We start from the raw sequence: 14509 nt of genomic DNA, 5'->3' as shown, positions 1-14509 counted from the left end.
TGCTTAGGTCATGGATCTTTGAGTTGGAGAGAAAGAATGAGCACTGGTCCATAGTCTGAGCAGAGGGGCCACTGCCTTCCTCTACATTTTGAGACTAGCACTGTTGTGTGTCTCTCATGAGCCCTGCAGTGGTGTTATAGTACTGCTACCTACACTGGTTTGGGGCTGTGAAGGGTCACTGCCCAGGTCCTACTGCAGTCACTTACTGGTTAACACGGTTACTTGCCAAACATCTTGGCAAGTAGGAGACCACCAGGAGCATGCTACAGGACTAATGGAGCACAGTCTTGCCCGACCCTGACTAAGCAGAGTTGTGGGTCTGTCTGACTCTGTCACCTCTTGAGCTGCTAGCTGCTGACTTTGAACAGACCAAGGATGGAAAGCTCTTCTGCTAATTGTACCCTTCGCTTCCTCTACATGGACGACTGTGTATGGAAAAGCTGGACTCCTTTATTAGGAACTGCCTGCCACATGCTCCAATGGCTTTAGGGTCCTAGGCTGCTGTGGGGAGTAGATAAGGGGTGTCTGTAGGGCCTGAGATGCGCTGTGAGTTCCCATTACCTCATCCAAGAAGGCACTGTAGTGGCATCTTGGGCATGAGCTCTCCAGTGATCAAGAGATCGATGACTTCTTAAGCCATACGTAGGTTTCTGTGCCTCTGCCTTTCCTGGCCCTTCAAATACAGCCACACAACTCATCCTCTGGGATGCAACCTCTGAACTTCCCTGGCTCCAGATCTGTTCCCAGTTCTGAGATTTTTGGGAAGGCACTTCATAATTAGGTGGTTTTTGGAATCCAGCTAGGGTTCTCAGCTCATGCTCCCAGGTCTGCTTCTGCCTTAGTGAAGATGGCTCCAATGTAGTCCAGTGACAGGGAGGGAAAGATACCAATACATCCTGGTGGTTTCATCAATGCTGACATCACTAATGCTGATGTCACCAATATTGGTGTCACCAATGCTGATTCCACTTACAGTGATGTCACCAATGTTGGTGTCATCAGTGCTGGTGTCCTCAATGCTGATGTCACTCATGGTGATGTCACCCACAATGATGTCATCAATGCTGATTATTCTTCTTTCCAAGCCCCCTCTCCTGGTGTCATCCTCTGTTAGTCAGCCTCCCTGTTGGGACCCTGACCCCACACAGTGCATGCTTACCCTAGACTTTCTGGGTTTCTGTAGGCTGCCCCCCCCCACATCCTTCCTATGTCGCCTGTGGCAGAGAAGCACAGGCAGAGAAGACCACAGTGCAATTGCCATGTGCAACAAAGACAGAAACCAGCGGCCAGGTCAAGGCTTTATTTCATGCTGGGACCAAAGAGGCCTCACCATGCCCTTCTCCTCCAGGTCACCGTGAGAGTGGTCATCCACCCCCACTGTTTTTCTCTCTGATCCTGATCCCACGGAGAAAAGGCCTAGAAATCAGGACCATCCTGATGTGGGTCTAAAACTTCACAGCTCCCAAGGGCCCAGCAGCACTAGGCTCAACTTCAGGGTCAGGCCAGCTATGACCCTCTATGCAAAGCCCATCCTGTTTCATCTACAAGAAGTGCAGGCTCGTCTTCAGAGCAAAGTTGAGGTAAAGCCCAGGAAGCCGAGCCTCCTCTCTGTCCCATTTTGGGACCCATGGAGAGGGGCGTTCCTCCAGGAGTTTGTGGCAACCACCTCACGTGGTATGTGTACAGCCATCACCTGGTGCACGCACTGCTGTCACATGGTGTACGCCGCCCAGTAGATGATGTTGACCGCTGCAAAAGCTGCCGGGAAGACGGCGCGGGCATAGATGTCGATGGTGTCTGCATCGATGGGTTTGAGTCTGGAACGGATTCCTCCTGGGCCCCCTGGGCGGGACCCCCCCTCCTTCTTTGCCTCCACTTCCACAGACCTATAGGAACCCATGAGGTTCCCGGGGACCCGGCCTTGACGACGGGAGATAGCCAACTCCTGACTGACCCCAGCAGCTGAGAGGGAGAAAAGGACGATGGCGTTCCTCACATCCATCTGCAGAGGGTGGGGCAGGAGACAGGAGGACAGAGCTGAGGATGCCCTGGCTGACTGTGCAGTACCCTGTTCCTGTCCGGTTTTATTAAGTACCGCTGTGACCCTGTAGCGGATGATGCTAAGGAGCTGGCCCCAGGGACAGGGACTCAGGGCCAACAGTGACCTCAGAGCTGGCCAGCAGAAGAATAATACTTCTTTCTGCTCCCTTGCACCAGGCAGGATTCCATCTCACTCTCTCACCTCTGCCCTTGGCTTGGTGACCTTGACCTTGGCTTTCCGTTTCTTCCTGTAGTCGGCATTGAAGTGGGCAAATGCATACTCCACCAGGGCAGCAAACACAAAGACGTAGCAGATCCAGAAATACACATCCAGAGCTTTGATAGCTGAAGCCCGTGGCAGGGAGGAGCGGGCACTGACCATGAGCGTGGTCATTGTCAGCACAGTGGTGATACCTGGTGGGAGTAGATGGTCAGCGATGAACCCCCACCCTCTCCTCCTTACCCTAGCCAACAGGGCTGGGTTCCAGGGAAAGGGGAGTTCTTCAGTCCTCCACTCCCACCCTAGGCTCACGAGGCCAATCCTATTCTGACTTGCCATTGCACAGGGCAGACAGAATGAGGTCTAGAGTCCAAAGAATTGACTCATGGCTAGCAGGGTTCTTATATATCTCTTCTACCAGCTCATGGGAAGGAAAGACAAAACACATACCTAGAGATACTCTGGCAGGCACGGCTGCCTGGCTAATCCAGAAGGAGACCCAGGACATGGCAACCAGGAGGACAGAGGGCATGTAAGACTGGATGATGTAGACACCCCGGTTCCTCCGAAGCTGGAAGTGTAAGCTGAGCCGTGGGAACTGGCCAGCTGTGGGGACAACCCACTGTCAGATGAGCTCTTCCCAACCACTCCATCTGCCCCATATGCCTCAGGGAGGGTACGTGGTTGGCTGCTGGTTCCACTGTGAGGCTCAGATGGAAGACCCTAGAAAACCCACCTTCTACACATTACTCTAGGTCCAGCCACAAGGATGTTGGCTCACCCAGACTAAGAAGAGAAGGGTCAAGTTTGATGAATTGGTTCTGAGCAACCTGCCCAGCTAATGTCAGGGTACCTGTTGCCTCTCTCTGTGCCTTCTGCCCTACTCTATGCACATCCACACTCTGAAAGGGAAGGTGGCCAAGGAAGGGGCTTAGTCATGGGGCTAAGGGCCTATAATAGTCACTTTCATGTTCTCTCTAAGCCTAAAGTACTGGAAAGAAATAACCCAAGAGTAAGAGGGTAGAACCTGGCTGTATGGCATGTCGGCATGTTCCCATTCCATCTGAGCACAGTCAGCAACACTCAGCTAATGCCCAACTCGGGGGTTTTCCAGGAGCATCCTCGACCCTCAGAACTGTCTGGGAGCTCAGTTATAAAGCACAAGAGACTTGCAGGCAGTTCACAGGAGAGGCCACATTACCCGATTTGAAGTTCATCAGCTCCGTGGTGAAGCGGTAACTGGTGATAGTGAACTGGGCCAGCTGCAGCCTGTCCAGCCCGTGGATCTGCTCCTGGTTTTCTGACCAATAATAGACAATGTCCTCAGAAGAGTAGCCATCTGTAAGAGAGCCCACCAGTGGGCAGCAGGGCCTAGCTCAGCCCTTGGCAGCCTCAGGGAGAATGGCCCATCTACATGGAGAGCCTGAGTGGTGGGGCTGACCCAGTGACAACAACAGAGACCTCATTCAGTCATGTTCAGTCAGGGGTGGGGGTAGGAGATGTGGGGAAGTGTCCTCAGCTCCGGCGCAACATTCTACATCTCTGAGAGGGATGACAGGGCCAGAAGTGCTGACAGAATCAGAACCATCCTTGATGCAGAATACAAAGGGACCCAGGTTAACTGAGCTCTGTTCTGTTGGGACAGCCTGGTTGCCAGAGCCAGATCTTCTGGGCTCTTCTCCACTTGTGCTGGCTAAGTTCCTTTAGGTCTTTTAGCCCTATACAGACTACTGGCTCTTAAGGAAGCCCTACCCTGGATGCTTCCCTGTCCTCTGATCCAGGCCAGCCTGGCCCTGGCCCTGAGCGTCACAGACTTGCAACCCTGACTGCCCTGCCCCACTGGATGAGCCAGTGCAGCCGCAGACAAGAAGGAGCCTACCCCAGTCGTGGAGAGGACACTCACAGCTCTCTAGGTCCAGCATGCACTCCTGCTCATCCAGTGGGTACTTGGCGAGGTCCATGTCACAGGCCACTGTGGAGGTGATGCTGTACAGGCAAAGTGGATTAGTGAGGTCATGGTGTCCCTTAGAAGCTAGCAGGTCCCCTGCCCCTAGACAGCAGATATACTGCCCTGCACCAACACAGAGGAGCCACCTACTCATCGGGAGCCACATGCCACTCCTGATGCCTACTGTAACATCTGAAGCCAATGTCAACTGAGCAGCCCCTCCCTGAAAGCTAGTGGGGACAACGGGTACCATCATGTATCTGTGTGGTGGCAGAATGAGGGTGTGTGCCCAAGCTCATGGGATGCTCTTCCAGAAGGCATGGGAAGGTAGGCCCAGCTCACCGGATGCTGTATAAAATCACCCCGTCAGGCTGTAGGCGGATAAGCTTGTTTTCCACAGTCACATCATGGAACCAGGCAGACTTGGCATTCACAATGAAGGTGTCAGGGAGCCATAGCTTGTCCACAAAGCGGCTGTCCAGGCCTAGGGTCTCGTTGGTATGGTTGTAGGACAGCCTGCTGTCCCGCCAGCTCTGATGCAGGAACACAGTCATGGTGTATTCCTGTAGAGAAGGAGGGTAAGTGCTGGCACCGTTGTCCCTTGCTCTCCCCCTGATGGCACACAACCCAGGGAGCCGCATTGACTGGCACCTACCATGTTTGCCTCTGAGATATGGTCAATGCTGGCCACCTCTAGGGCAAGCGCCACATTCACAGGAGGACCTGTAAGAAAGAGGGGCCTGCTAATGTTGTAGTAGAAACCCCAGTCCAGCACCCAGCTACCCTTCTAGGCCAGCCCAGACAGGTGGGACAGAATAATATCCATGGCCTTTTCAGGGAACTTGGAGCCATTACACATTTGCCTCAGTGCCTGGGGAGCTACCTCTTCCATCTGGGATGCCTGGGGCTTGAAATCCAGTGAACCCCTGGAGTTGCCAAACCGGAGCCCAGAAGAGCCCACACCCACAGCAGATCCAGGGTTGGAGCTGTTTCTGCTCCTAAGACATCATCTGCCTGTACCTCCAATGCCTGGTCGGAAGTTTCGGGCATAGCCCTCCATTAAGCCATCCAGGTTGGGGAGCCAGGATATCTCCAGGTTGGAGCCCACGTAGTCCCCAATGTCATTCATTGCCCTGGGAACACAAGGCCAACTGGTCACAGCAGGCAGAGCATCAGGGCCTGCGGGTGGAGCATTGCCCTCAGCACAGGTGCCAAGGAGGAGCAGGCGCCGGCCCCTCTGGACCCTTCAGGCAAGACACAGAGAAATGAAGAGGCTCTCCACACTCTGCTACCTTTCTGCCCAGTTTCAGGCACCTTCCTGTCTGCTCCTGAGGAATGATGCCCTGTGTCCACCCCAGAATAGAGGCAGAGCTCCCAGACTCCCTTGAGGTGTCTCCTTAGTCCCCTCCCCCCATGTATTTATGGGAGGAAATTAAAGGCTTGGTAACTGGAGTCCCAATCCCCGGGGCTTTCCTCTAAAGCAGAGAACCCTGACAAGACCACATAGCCTTCCTGTCAGCAAAGATCCCCTGGATATGGCTGAAGAGAAAGAAGTGAGAGATGCCCAGAGACTTGAGCTCTGTCTTCTCAGAAGGGCCCCAGCCTGCCCCACCCTCCCAGCCCAGCCCCTCAAGTAGCCATGCACATCTGGGGTTAGCCTGACCCAGGAGCAGCTGGGAACAGCACGAAAAAACCTGTGCTGGCCCTGTTGTTCCCAGTAGGCCTACCAGGTAGAACAGGAAGGCAGGGGAAATTGTGGGGATGTGAGAAGGGAGAGGAACTCACACACTTGGGAATCCAGTTGGAGCTTCTAGCCAGTAGAGAAGCAAGAATTCTACACAATCAGCAACTCCAAAGCCTCCCCTTTTCCTGCTGAGCTGTAAACTTGCATTTTTTTTTTTTGAGGACTTTCACCAGAAAACCCACTTACAAGGAAAAGGTCATGTCCTAAACTTCTTGTGTAATTTGGTGGCTTCTGGTTCTACCAGGGTATTGCCTGAGCTGCCCTATCCTATATCCTCAGTTATCAGGAGAGAGAAAAAAAAAAAAGAAGAAGAAAAAGGCTTCTTAGCAACACTTTGAGATGCAACTAGAAAACCACAAAAAGGGTGTTTATGCCGAAAACTAAGACAATTAATCGAGACGCTCCCTTGAGAAGCCTGTATGCTTTTCTTCCCACTGCTTGCGTTTGGGAAGCATACATATGCTATATGGCTGTCCTTCTGGCTAATTTCTCTTCTCTTAACCCTCATGCTTAAGCATATATTAAAATATTGCTCATAAAATCTGTCTCTGTAACTCCAATACTCAGGAGACGGAAGCAGGTAGATGCCTGTGAGTTCAGAAAGCTGATCTCATTTATATAGTGAGTTCCAAGCTAGCCAGAGCTACATAATGAGATCCTGCCTTACAAACAAACAAACAAACAAACAAACAACATCTCTATCTCTACTCAATAAACTAGTTAGTCCCAAATTTTTTCTGTACTGTAGCCACAAATCCTAATATTGCCTGAGTTGAGGTCCCTAAAAGTTTGGGACACCCCTCCAATGGATCCAAAACTGCACGTGGGGCAGACATTGGAACCCATCCTACCATCAAAGCAGGCACTGCCAGAGCAGGAGGCCCTTGGCAGTCTCTCCATACTTTCCTCTGCTTGCTGACACTGAGTTCCTACCCTTCCTCACTGTCCCTACCTTCGTTTCTACTGGGAACCCCAGTATGGGACCTTATCTGAGCATAAAGTCGTTGTGAGTGTTGTTAGGGAAAGACCACATTGCAGTAGGGCAGGGCTCTTAGAGGAAAACAGATGGCAGAGATGGGGAAACAGATAACGACAAGGCAGAGGCTGGGTGGTGCCTCTACAAGGTAAGGAGGGCTGAGTACTACTGGCTGACACTAGAAACAGGAGGGAAGCCTGGGGCAACTGTCTTCAGATGGTCCAGAGGGTTGGGGGTATCTGCCTCAGAAGTACAAAAGAATCAGTTCCTGTTGTTTGAAGGCACCCAGTTTGTGTAATTTGTTGTGGCAGCCTAGGACACTAATGCATGCTACTACGCTCCTGCCTACGGGGGAAAGGGTCTATCATGAAAGAGGGGACTCTACTAAAAGCGAGGGCATGATGTGGGGTAGGAAGGACTTAGACATGACATTGGAGGAAAACGAGGCTGCGTCCTGGTATCTCTGTCTGCTATTGGTTAGAATGTTCCTTTGTGGTTAAACATCCTTAAAACTTTAGTGAGGCCGGGCGTGGTGGCACACGCCTTTAATCCCAGCACTCGGGAGGCAGAGGCAGGTGGATTTCTGAGTTCGAGGCCAGCCTGGTCTACAAAGTGAGTTCCAGGACAGCCAGGGCTATACAGAGAAACCCTGTCTCGAACCCCCCTCCCCCCAAAAAACCAAAAAAAACCTTTAGTGAGGTTGTTCCCTCCACACCAGGAACAAAAGCACCAGGGTGTCCTCACTACACATGTGCTCTAGCAGAGGGTCTGAGTCCTCGGACTTGTTAAAGTATCTCCTGCACTGGGACATTGACACATAACTTTTTATGCAAGTCTTGAGAAGAAACATCCTAAAAGAAAGATCCTGTCCACTCTGATTTGAGAGGGAAAAGGTGTTATTCTACACCATGAATACACCACCTGCCTCATACACATTCATAAAAGTGTCTTTTAAAGTACATAACTGAGAACCCCTGAGCTGCTCCTTGTCTTGGCGCAGCCCACTCCAGTCTTCTTTTTTTTTTTTTTTTTTTTGAGTACTTGCTTTGCTAAATAAACTTCTACTTAAATTGTCTGGGTCTCTTGACAGATTCCTTTCTTCACGAAGGCAAAAAATAATTAAAACAAAAACAAAAACACAACAACAGTGGATATCCTTATCAGGAACAGAGCCAGTCAGTCAGTGAATTCCAGGGACAAGAGAGTAACTTTGGACATGGTCTCCAGGGACAGTGGAAAAGAATCCTACCTGATACTACCAGAAATGCAGCCTTTTTCTGGGTCACCTTGTCAGGACCCTGCAACAGCCCCCTCAGCCCTCCTGGGTACTGAATACCTGGCTCTGCTCCTCTACTCTGTGCATTGCCTGATTTGAGTTTTTAATTTTTGGTTAGGTTTTGGGTATTTGGGGGGGGGTTGTTTGTTTGTTTTTCTTTTTCTTTTTTGGTTTTATTTTTTGTTGTGTTGTATTTTGTTTTGTTTTGTTTTGTTTTGTTTTGAGACAGGGTTTCTCTGTGTAGCCTTGGCTGTCCTGGAACTCACTTTGTAGACCAAGCCGGCCTTGAACTCAGAAATCTGCCTGCCTCTGCCTCCTGAGTGCTGGGATTAAAGGCGTGTGCCACTATGCCTGTCTGTTTGTTTTTTCTTTTTCTCTTTCTTCTTTCTTTCTTTCTTCCTTCCTTCCTTTCTTTCTTTCTTTCTTTCTTTCTTTCTTTCTTTCTTTCTTTCTTTCTTTCTCTCTTTCTTTTTTTTTTGGAGACTAGGTCTCTCTACACAGTTCTGGTTGTCTTAGAACTCACTTAAACTCACAGAGATCCATCTGCTTCTGCCTTCTGAGTAGTGTGATTAAACGCAGGCCCCAGAAAGCCTGGCTGCCTGCTTCTTAGTGCAGAGTCACTCAATCAGGCTTGCCTTCAGTCTCCTGTTTCTTCTGGTGGCAACTGAGAATCCCAGCATTCGCCTCCTGCTGTGTGAGGACCCCCCACAACCCCCTGGCATGCCATGAAGGCCGATATTAGGCTAGATTCTCTCTCCACCTCACACCCCTTGCATCCCTGTTTTACTGAAGACAATGCTCTTTCTCCCACTCTGAACTTCCCTGTTCCCTCCCCTGACTCTTCAGCTCTCTCCAGACCTGCTGCACTTGCCCCTCCCATTCTCTCTCTCTCCAGCTTCACTCACCCAGCCTCCCTGTCCCTCCAGTCCTTCTGGCTCCTCTCCCTCCTCCCCAAAAGCCAACAGCCTCTTCTTCTATTGCTTTTCTGTTTTGCCTTCAAGCACTCCTCAGGAATTATTCCTAACTATCCACCTCTCCACTCCAAATATCAAGAGACTCCCTGTTCGTGTGTGGGTATGAGCGCATGCATGTGTATATGTGTGGATGCGTGTTTGTGTATATGTGTGTGCATATGTGTGCAAATGCATTTGGATGCCATTCCTCAGGTGCTGTTTTTTGAGACAGGGTCTCTCAGTAACCTAGAACACACCTAGTAAAGTATGCAGGTGCAGTAGTTTGGGTGGGAATGACACCCCATTGACTTATACGTGTGAAACCTTGACCAACAGGGAATGGCACTATTAGGGGGTGTGGCCTCATTGGAGTGGGTGTGGCCTTGTTGGAGGAAGTGTGTTACTGTGAAGGTGGGCTCCTGTTTGTACTTTCACATTGCTGGCCACCCAGCATTTTTACATGTTAGGGTTCAAAGTCAAGACCTTATCCTTGTGTGGCAAACACTTTGCTAACTGAGCCACCTGTCCTGATCATCAAATAACCTCTCTAAGGCAGAGACACAGACCGATGTCACAGCCCAGGTTAGGTAGCAGTCCAGGGATTGTGGGAAAAAAATCAACGTGAGTGGTCTTAAAAGAAATGGATGCTAGAAGTGGGACTTCAGAATCTCTTCTGCCTAGGCTGGAGGTTATACAGAGAGACAGCCTCCCGGAGACAATGAAACAGAGAGGGCTCTGGGTTGTAAAAAGACCATGATCAGAGGCCGTGACATGGAGGAGGTAGACATAAAGGGCTCTGAAGGCAGGAAAAGCCTCAAACTGGAGTCAGGGAAGAGGTTCTAAACAGCAGGTCTCACAGTTAAGCTCACATTTTAAGTTTTAAATGCACAGTTCTGTCAGGTGTGGTAGCACATGCTTATAATCTCAGAAGTGGAAGGAGAAGGATCAGAAATTTAAAGCCAGCCGCAGATATATAGAGAGTTCAAGGCCAGGCTGGGCTACATGAGATCTTGTTTCAAAGAACCAAAATAGAGGAGGGAAGCAAATAGACAGTAACAACAACATCCTCCCTACACACACACACACACACACACACACACACAAAAGCAAGCACACGTACAAACGTGCACACATGCATAGTTCTCCTAGAACTAAAGCAGCTAGGGGATTCAGACTCAGCCCCGCCTTTCTCTGCACATGGCAAGGTCATGTTCCTATGACTTTATGTGCTTTTAGGTGTGTCTTAAGAATATCATTTAGTTTGTGTGCTTCATATATACTGGACTTTGAAGAATCAGCTGTCTACCAAGATTTCCTTAGCTAACAAAATTTTCCAGACCCCTGGCCTACCAAGCACTGATGCTTTAGCCCATCACGAGGAGCAAGACAAAGCATCAGGGTCTGTTGTTTATTCCAAACAGAGCCATTGTCCCACCCCCAGCAGTTTCCTGGGGTGATAGGCAGAGCTGGAAATGAGACAATGTGGTTACAGGGTATGAAGTGGTTAAATGAAGTCCTAGTCTTCACAAAGTACAATTAGGAACACAAATGAAGGTCATCCTGAAGGCCAGATGTGAAGGGACTTGAAATGGGCTTTATTTTTGGACTACCCAGCTGTCATGTAGCCTGCTCGGAATGAGGCCATCAGGAGACACTGTCCTTCCTGGCCCTGTCTCAAGGCAGTGGCACATGTGTGCACATGTCTCCTCTATCTTCATACAAGGTCTGATCGGAACATAAGAGTAAGGTCACAGAAGTAAGATCCTCAGGGAAACACCTTGAGTTGGCAGAGACAGGCTCTTCCTACGTTCTAGAAGCAATAAAGGAGGAGACCTTACTCGCTCTGGAGTCTCTTCTTTGCTAGGAGAGTAACTGCCGTTTTCCAGCTCTCAATGAGTGCAGAGGACTAAGGTGTGAGAAAGACCCAGCTACATGCCAGATTCTGGGATCTGAAGCCCACAGTTCCTAAAGCTCTACTCTTTTTGTTTGTTTGTTTGTTTGGTTGGTTGGTTTGGTTTGTTTTTTTTTTTTTTTTTTTTGAGACAGGGTTTCTCTGTATAGCCCTGGCTGTCCTGGAACTCACTTTGTAGACCAGGCTGGCCTTGAACTCAGAAATCCTCCTGCCTCTGCCTCCCGAGTGCTGGGATTAAAGGCGTGCACCACCACGCCCGGCTCTAAAGCTCTACTCTTATCCAATGGTTCATGACAGGTTTTACAGAGCGGGTAAACTAATGGGCAGGGAGTGCACATGCTCTGCACTCAAGGAGCACACATGGAGTAGAAACGTCTCCATTCTTACTAGTAAGTTACACTGATCTTGGCAGCTCCCTTGGAGACCATTGATAATCTGGGGTTAGGACATCATTTGGATAGATGGACAGAGAGGCTTAGAGACGCATGCCAGGCTTTGGTTTGGGGGATTCAAAGTCTTGGAACAGAGTAGATGAAGTGAAAACACATTAGCTCCCCCCCCCCTTGAACTACTTCTGGTGTATTATGGGAGCTTCTTCTCTCCTCTCCCACTGAGAAATGAGCCCACCCTTATGCCTCTGGAGACAGAAAAGGAAGGTGGGTGCAGCTGAGCCAGGCAGCGGATGCTCTTCACTGCAGCATGCATCCACTGTGCACACATAAGCCCACGGATCCCACAGCTCTGCTTTTAGAGCAGCATGCTCCTTGCTAGCATCCCAGTTACCAAGGCAAAGAAGAGTATTGCGACCATCGCACCATGAGTGCCAGGGAGATAGAGGTGCCAACAGCCTGGGAGGGACACCCACACGGGTGTGCAGTTGACAAGCTCAGTGCCCACTATAGATGCAGGTCTTCATACTCTACACCCAGCCCACAAATATGACACGGATGCTATCCTCCTATCTCAAAGCCTTTCCCACAAGGAACCACTAAGGCCAAGACTGAGGAGGATCTGAAGACTAAGAGGGGAAGCTGTCCAAAGTAGAGGGGCTGGAAAAGGTGAGAGGGCACAGATAGCACCTGGCTAACTCTGAAGGTCACCACAAGGGCTGAACTGGCAGCTGTGTCTTTGGCTCTTTCCCTCTCTAGAGAGATCGTTTAGCCCTAGCCCTGCCCTACTGACAATTCCACATTGTGTAATTGTCAGGCCAGGCCGAGAGAAGAAGGTCTGGACAGAGCCATCTAAGGACAGACTTTTAAGATATGACAAGACAGTAACTATTTCGATTCAAGGATGAAACGGAAGCTCAGCAGAGCAGTGCTTCCTCCACTTTATGCACAGTGCTGATCCACATAAGATTAGGATAAGGATATTGGGTCCTTCAGCTCCACTGTGTGCCCAAGAACACAAGTACACAATCCCTTGTCCAACGCCTCAGAAGCCTCACACAAGCCAGGATTTAGAATTTCTTCTTCTTCTTTTTTCTTTTTTCTTTCTTTCTTTCTTTTTATTTTTTTATTTTTTTACTTTGGGGAAGGGGATAGGCTATGCATGCAGAGTTGAGGGAGGGGTCTGGAGAATTTCCCAGCAAGCAACCTATAAATAGGTTCTGTAAATAGAATAAATAGAAAACGAGCTTCGTGTCAGCATAGGACAGGATTTGCCAACAAATGAGTTTTGGTGTCATGCTCAGACTAAAATGTTGGGGTTGTCAGAGCCTCTCAGTTTTCAAATTCTTGGCTATGTGGCCATGGTCACGGCCAACATCCGACCTCAGAGCCTCAAACATGACAGCTGCAGCCATGTTACTATGCTTCACCCTCTGAGAAGCAAGGAAGTAAAGCCCACAGGGACTAAATAAGAAACAGAACCCTTTTCTGGGCATTGGCTGATCAGAGGCTTACGGTCAGCAGCCACTCTCTACTCTCCAACCTAGTTATAACATTTGTAGCCAGATCTAGGCCTTCTGGACCTGTCCCCCACCTGCCAACAGAGAGGCTCAGACACCTGCATGACATGCTTCCTGGGACTCTACGGCCAAAATACAGCTGGCATGCAGCCATATCTGTTGTCCAACCCTCTAGGTCCGTGCCAGTTGGCCCTCAAGTCCAGAGCTCCAGGGACCTGTCTCCACTGTTTGATTTCTGCCTTTTCCTCCAAAGGATCTCACAAAGACCCTTCACTTGCTTCTTATGACTCTCATGGTAGGTTGCTCGGCCCAAGATGACCAAGGTTGGATTCTAAGTCCCAGTGAGAAGAGAAAGAAGACAGGGACTGTGGAGTGTTGGAAGCTCCTGAGAGGATGCTCCAGCCTAAGGCCTCCCTGCTTAGACTCTTCTTGCTCTGGGGAAACAGCCTTCTTTTATCCCCAAGAATATAGTCTCCTTCCATGGGGGTATTCGACAGGACTACTTGGCTGCTGTTCACCTGCAATCAGGATTCAGTCTGTAAACTCAGAAGCAACTGCTGAGAGAAGCCCCACAGTCACCTTTACTCTACTGACAGGGTTGGGACAAACCTTTCTAAGGTGTCCATACAAGCCGGAGGAAAAGGATGGTCATTTCTCAAGGGCAGACCCGCTCCCCACGACCCCCAGTTCTTAAGTCTTCCCTTCTTCTTGCCCTCAGCTCATCCTGTCGAGCTTCAGCTCTGCACTTGGAAGGGTACCAGCGGAGCAGGAACCAGCTCAGTGGGATGGGGCCAAGGACAAGGATGAAGAGAGGTTTCCACATTAACCTGGCCTGGCGGCTCCAATCCCGCCCCACAGCGCAGCGTTCAGCACCGAGGACGGCGGACAGCACCCGGGCAGCAGGAGAGAGGTCGGCCGGGTCCTTAGATCTGGAAGAGCGGCAGGCGCAAAGCACAACAGGGTGGACCTAGAGGTGAAGACTCTGGGTCCTGACAACTCGGAACTCTGCCCCACCGAGGGTGCCCGCCAAAGAACGAGTCCCTTCTGCCCCACATCATCCCTGGCCCACGAGCTGCTCACCTGGCGCCATGGTGCGGCTGCGTGCACAGCAGCAGGAGCGGCAGCAGCAGCCAGCCCAGAACGTCCATGGCCTTGCGGGCTGTGCGCGGGACAGGTCCAGCTAGCCCCAGCGCAAGCAAAGTTGCTTTGCCTGCGGCCGCGCGGCGGCACCAGAAGGGCGGGAGCGCGAAGGAGAGTGGAACGGGCGCTGGGGGAGGATGGAACGTCGAGCCTGCCCCGCCCCGCCCCGCCCCGCGCTACAGTCCCACCCCCGCTCGCACGCCCTGCCGCACGCGGGGAGGCTTCTGCGCACCGCATAGCACCCGGTGGTAGCTCCGCTGCGCTCGCTCCGAGAGCCTCGCACACCGCGTCCTCTCCATTGCTGTCAGAAGTCAGGCGGCCCAGACCCTCCTCCAGCTGTGGCCCTTACTGTCTGCAGACAAGTTCCTCCACGTGTCTGCCTGGAGCACAA

At 50.9% G+C, this 14509-nt stretch overlaps 1 protein-coding gene across 2 annotated transcripts; it reads right to left on the bottom strand.

Annotated features, from left to right (window-relative positions):
• Positions 1 to 1288: 1288 nt before the first annotated feature.
• Gabrd (gamma-aminobutyric acid type A receptor subunit delta) lies at positions 1289 to 14239 on the bottom strand. 2 transcript variants are annotated; one of them, XM_029475848.2, is made up of 10 exons: positions 14059 to 14239; positions 13806 to 13907; positions 5229 to 5341; positions 4864 to 4931; positions 4551 to 4771; positions 4164 to 4246; positions 3462 to 3599; positions 2711 to 2866; positions 2243 to 2454; positions 1289 to 2002 (listed from the first exon to the last, which is right to left on the bottom strand). In XM_029475848.2, exons 1-10 carry the CDS (start codon positions 14124 to 14126, stop codon positions 1712 to 1714), a joined length of 1452 nt encoding a protein of 483 aa, XP_029331708.1. In that variant the 5' UTR covers positions 14127 to 14239; the 3' UTR covers positions 1289 to 1711. The 2 variants fall into 2 exon arrangements, with proteins under 2 accessions (XP_029331708.1, XP_021016746.1); XM_021161087.3 differs by lacking the exon at positions 13806 to 13907.
• Between the last annotated feature and the right edge of the window lie 270 nt (positions 14240 to 14509).

This window comes from Mus caroli, unplaced genomic scaffold, assembly GCF_978045245.1.
Source record: "Mus caroli unplaced genomic scaffold, Mus_caroli_1 scaffold_6, whole genome shotgun sequence".
Taxonomy (NCBI): Eukaryota; Metazoa; Chordata; class Mammalia; order Rodentia; family Muridae; genus Mus; species Mus caroli.
Note: the sequence above shows the minus strand (reverse complement) of the source record. Positions and strands in the feature narration are given on the sequence as shown.

Coding starts and splice junctions, on each gene's coding strand:
- Gabrd (XM_029475848.2), bottom strand. CDS start 14,126: ATGGACGTTCTGGGCTGGCTGCTGCTGCCGCTCCTGCTGCTGTGCACG. Junction 4,932..5,228: donor CTTCCGACCAGGCATTGGAG/GTACAGGCAGAT, acceptor TCTTTCTTACAG/GTCCTCCTGTGAATGTGGCG. Junction 4,772..4,863: donor ATATCTCAGAGGCAAACATG/GTAGGTGCCAGT, acceptor CCTTCTCTACAG/GAATACACCATGACTGTGTT.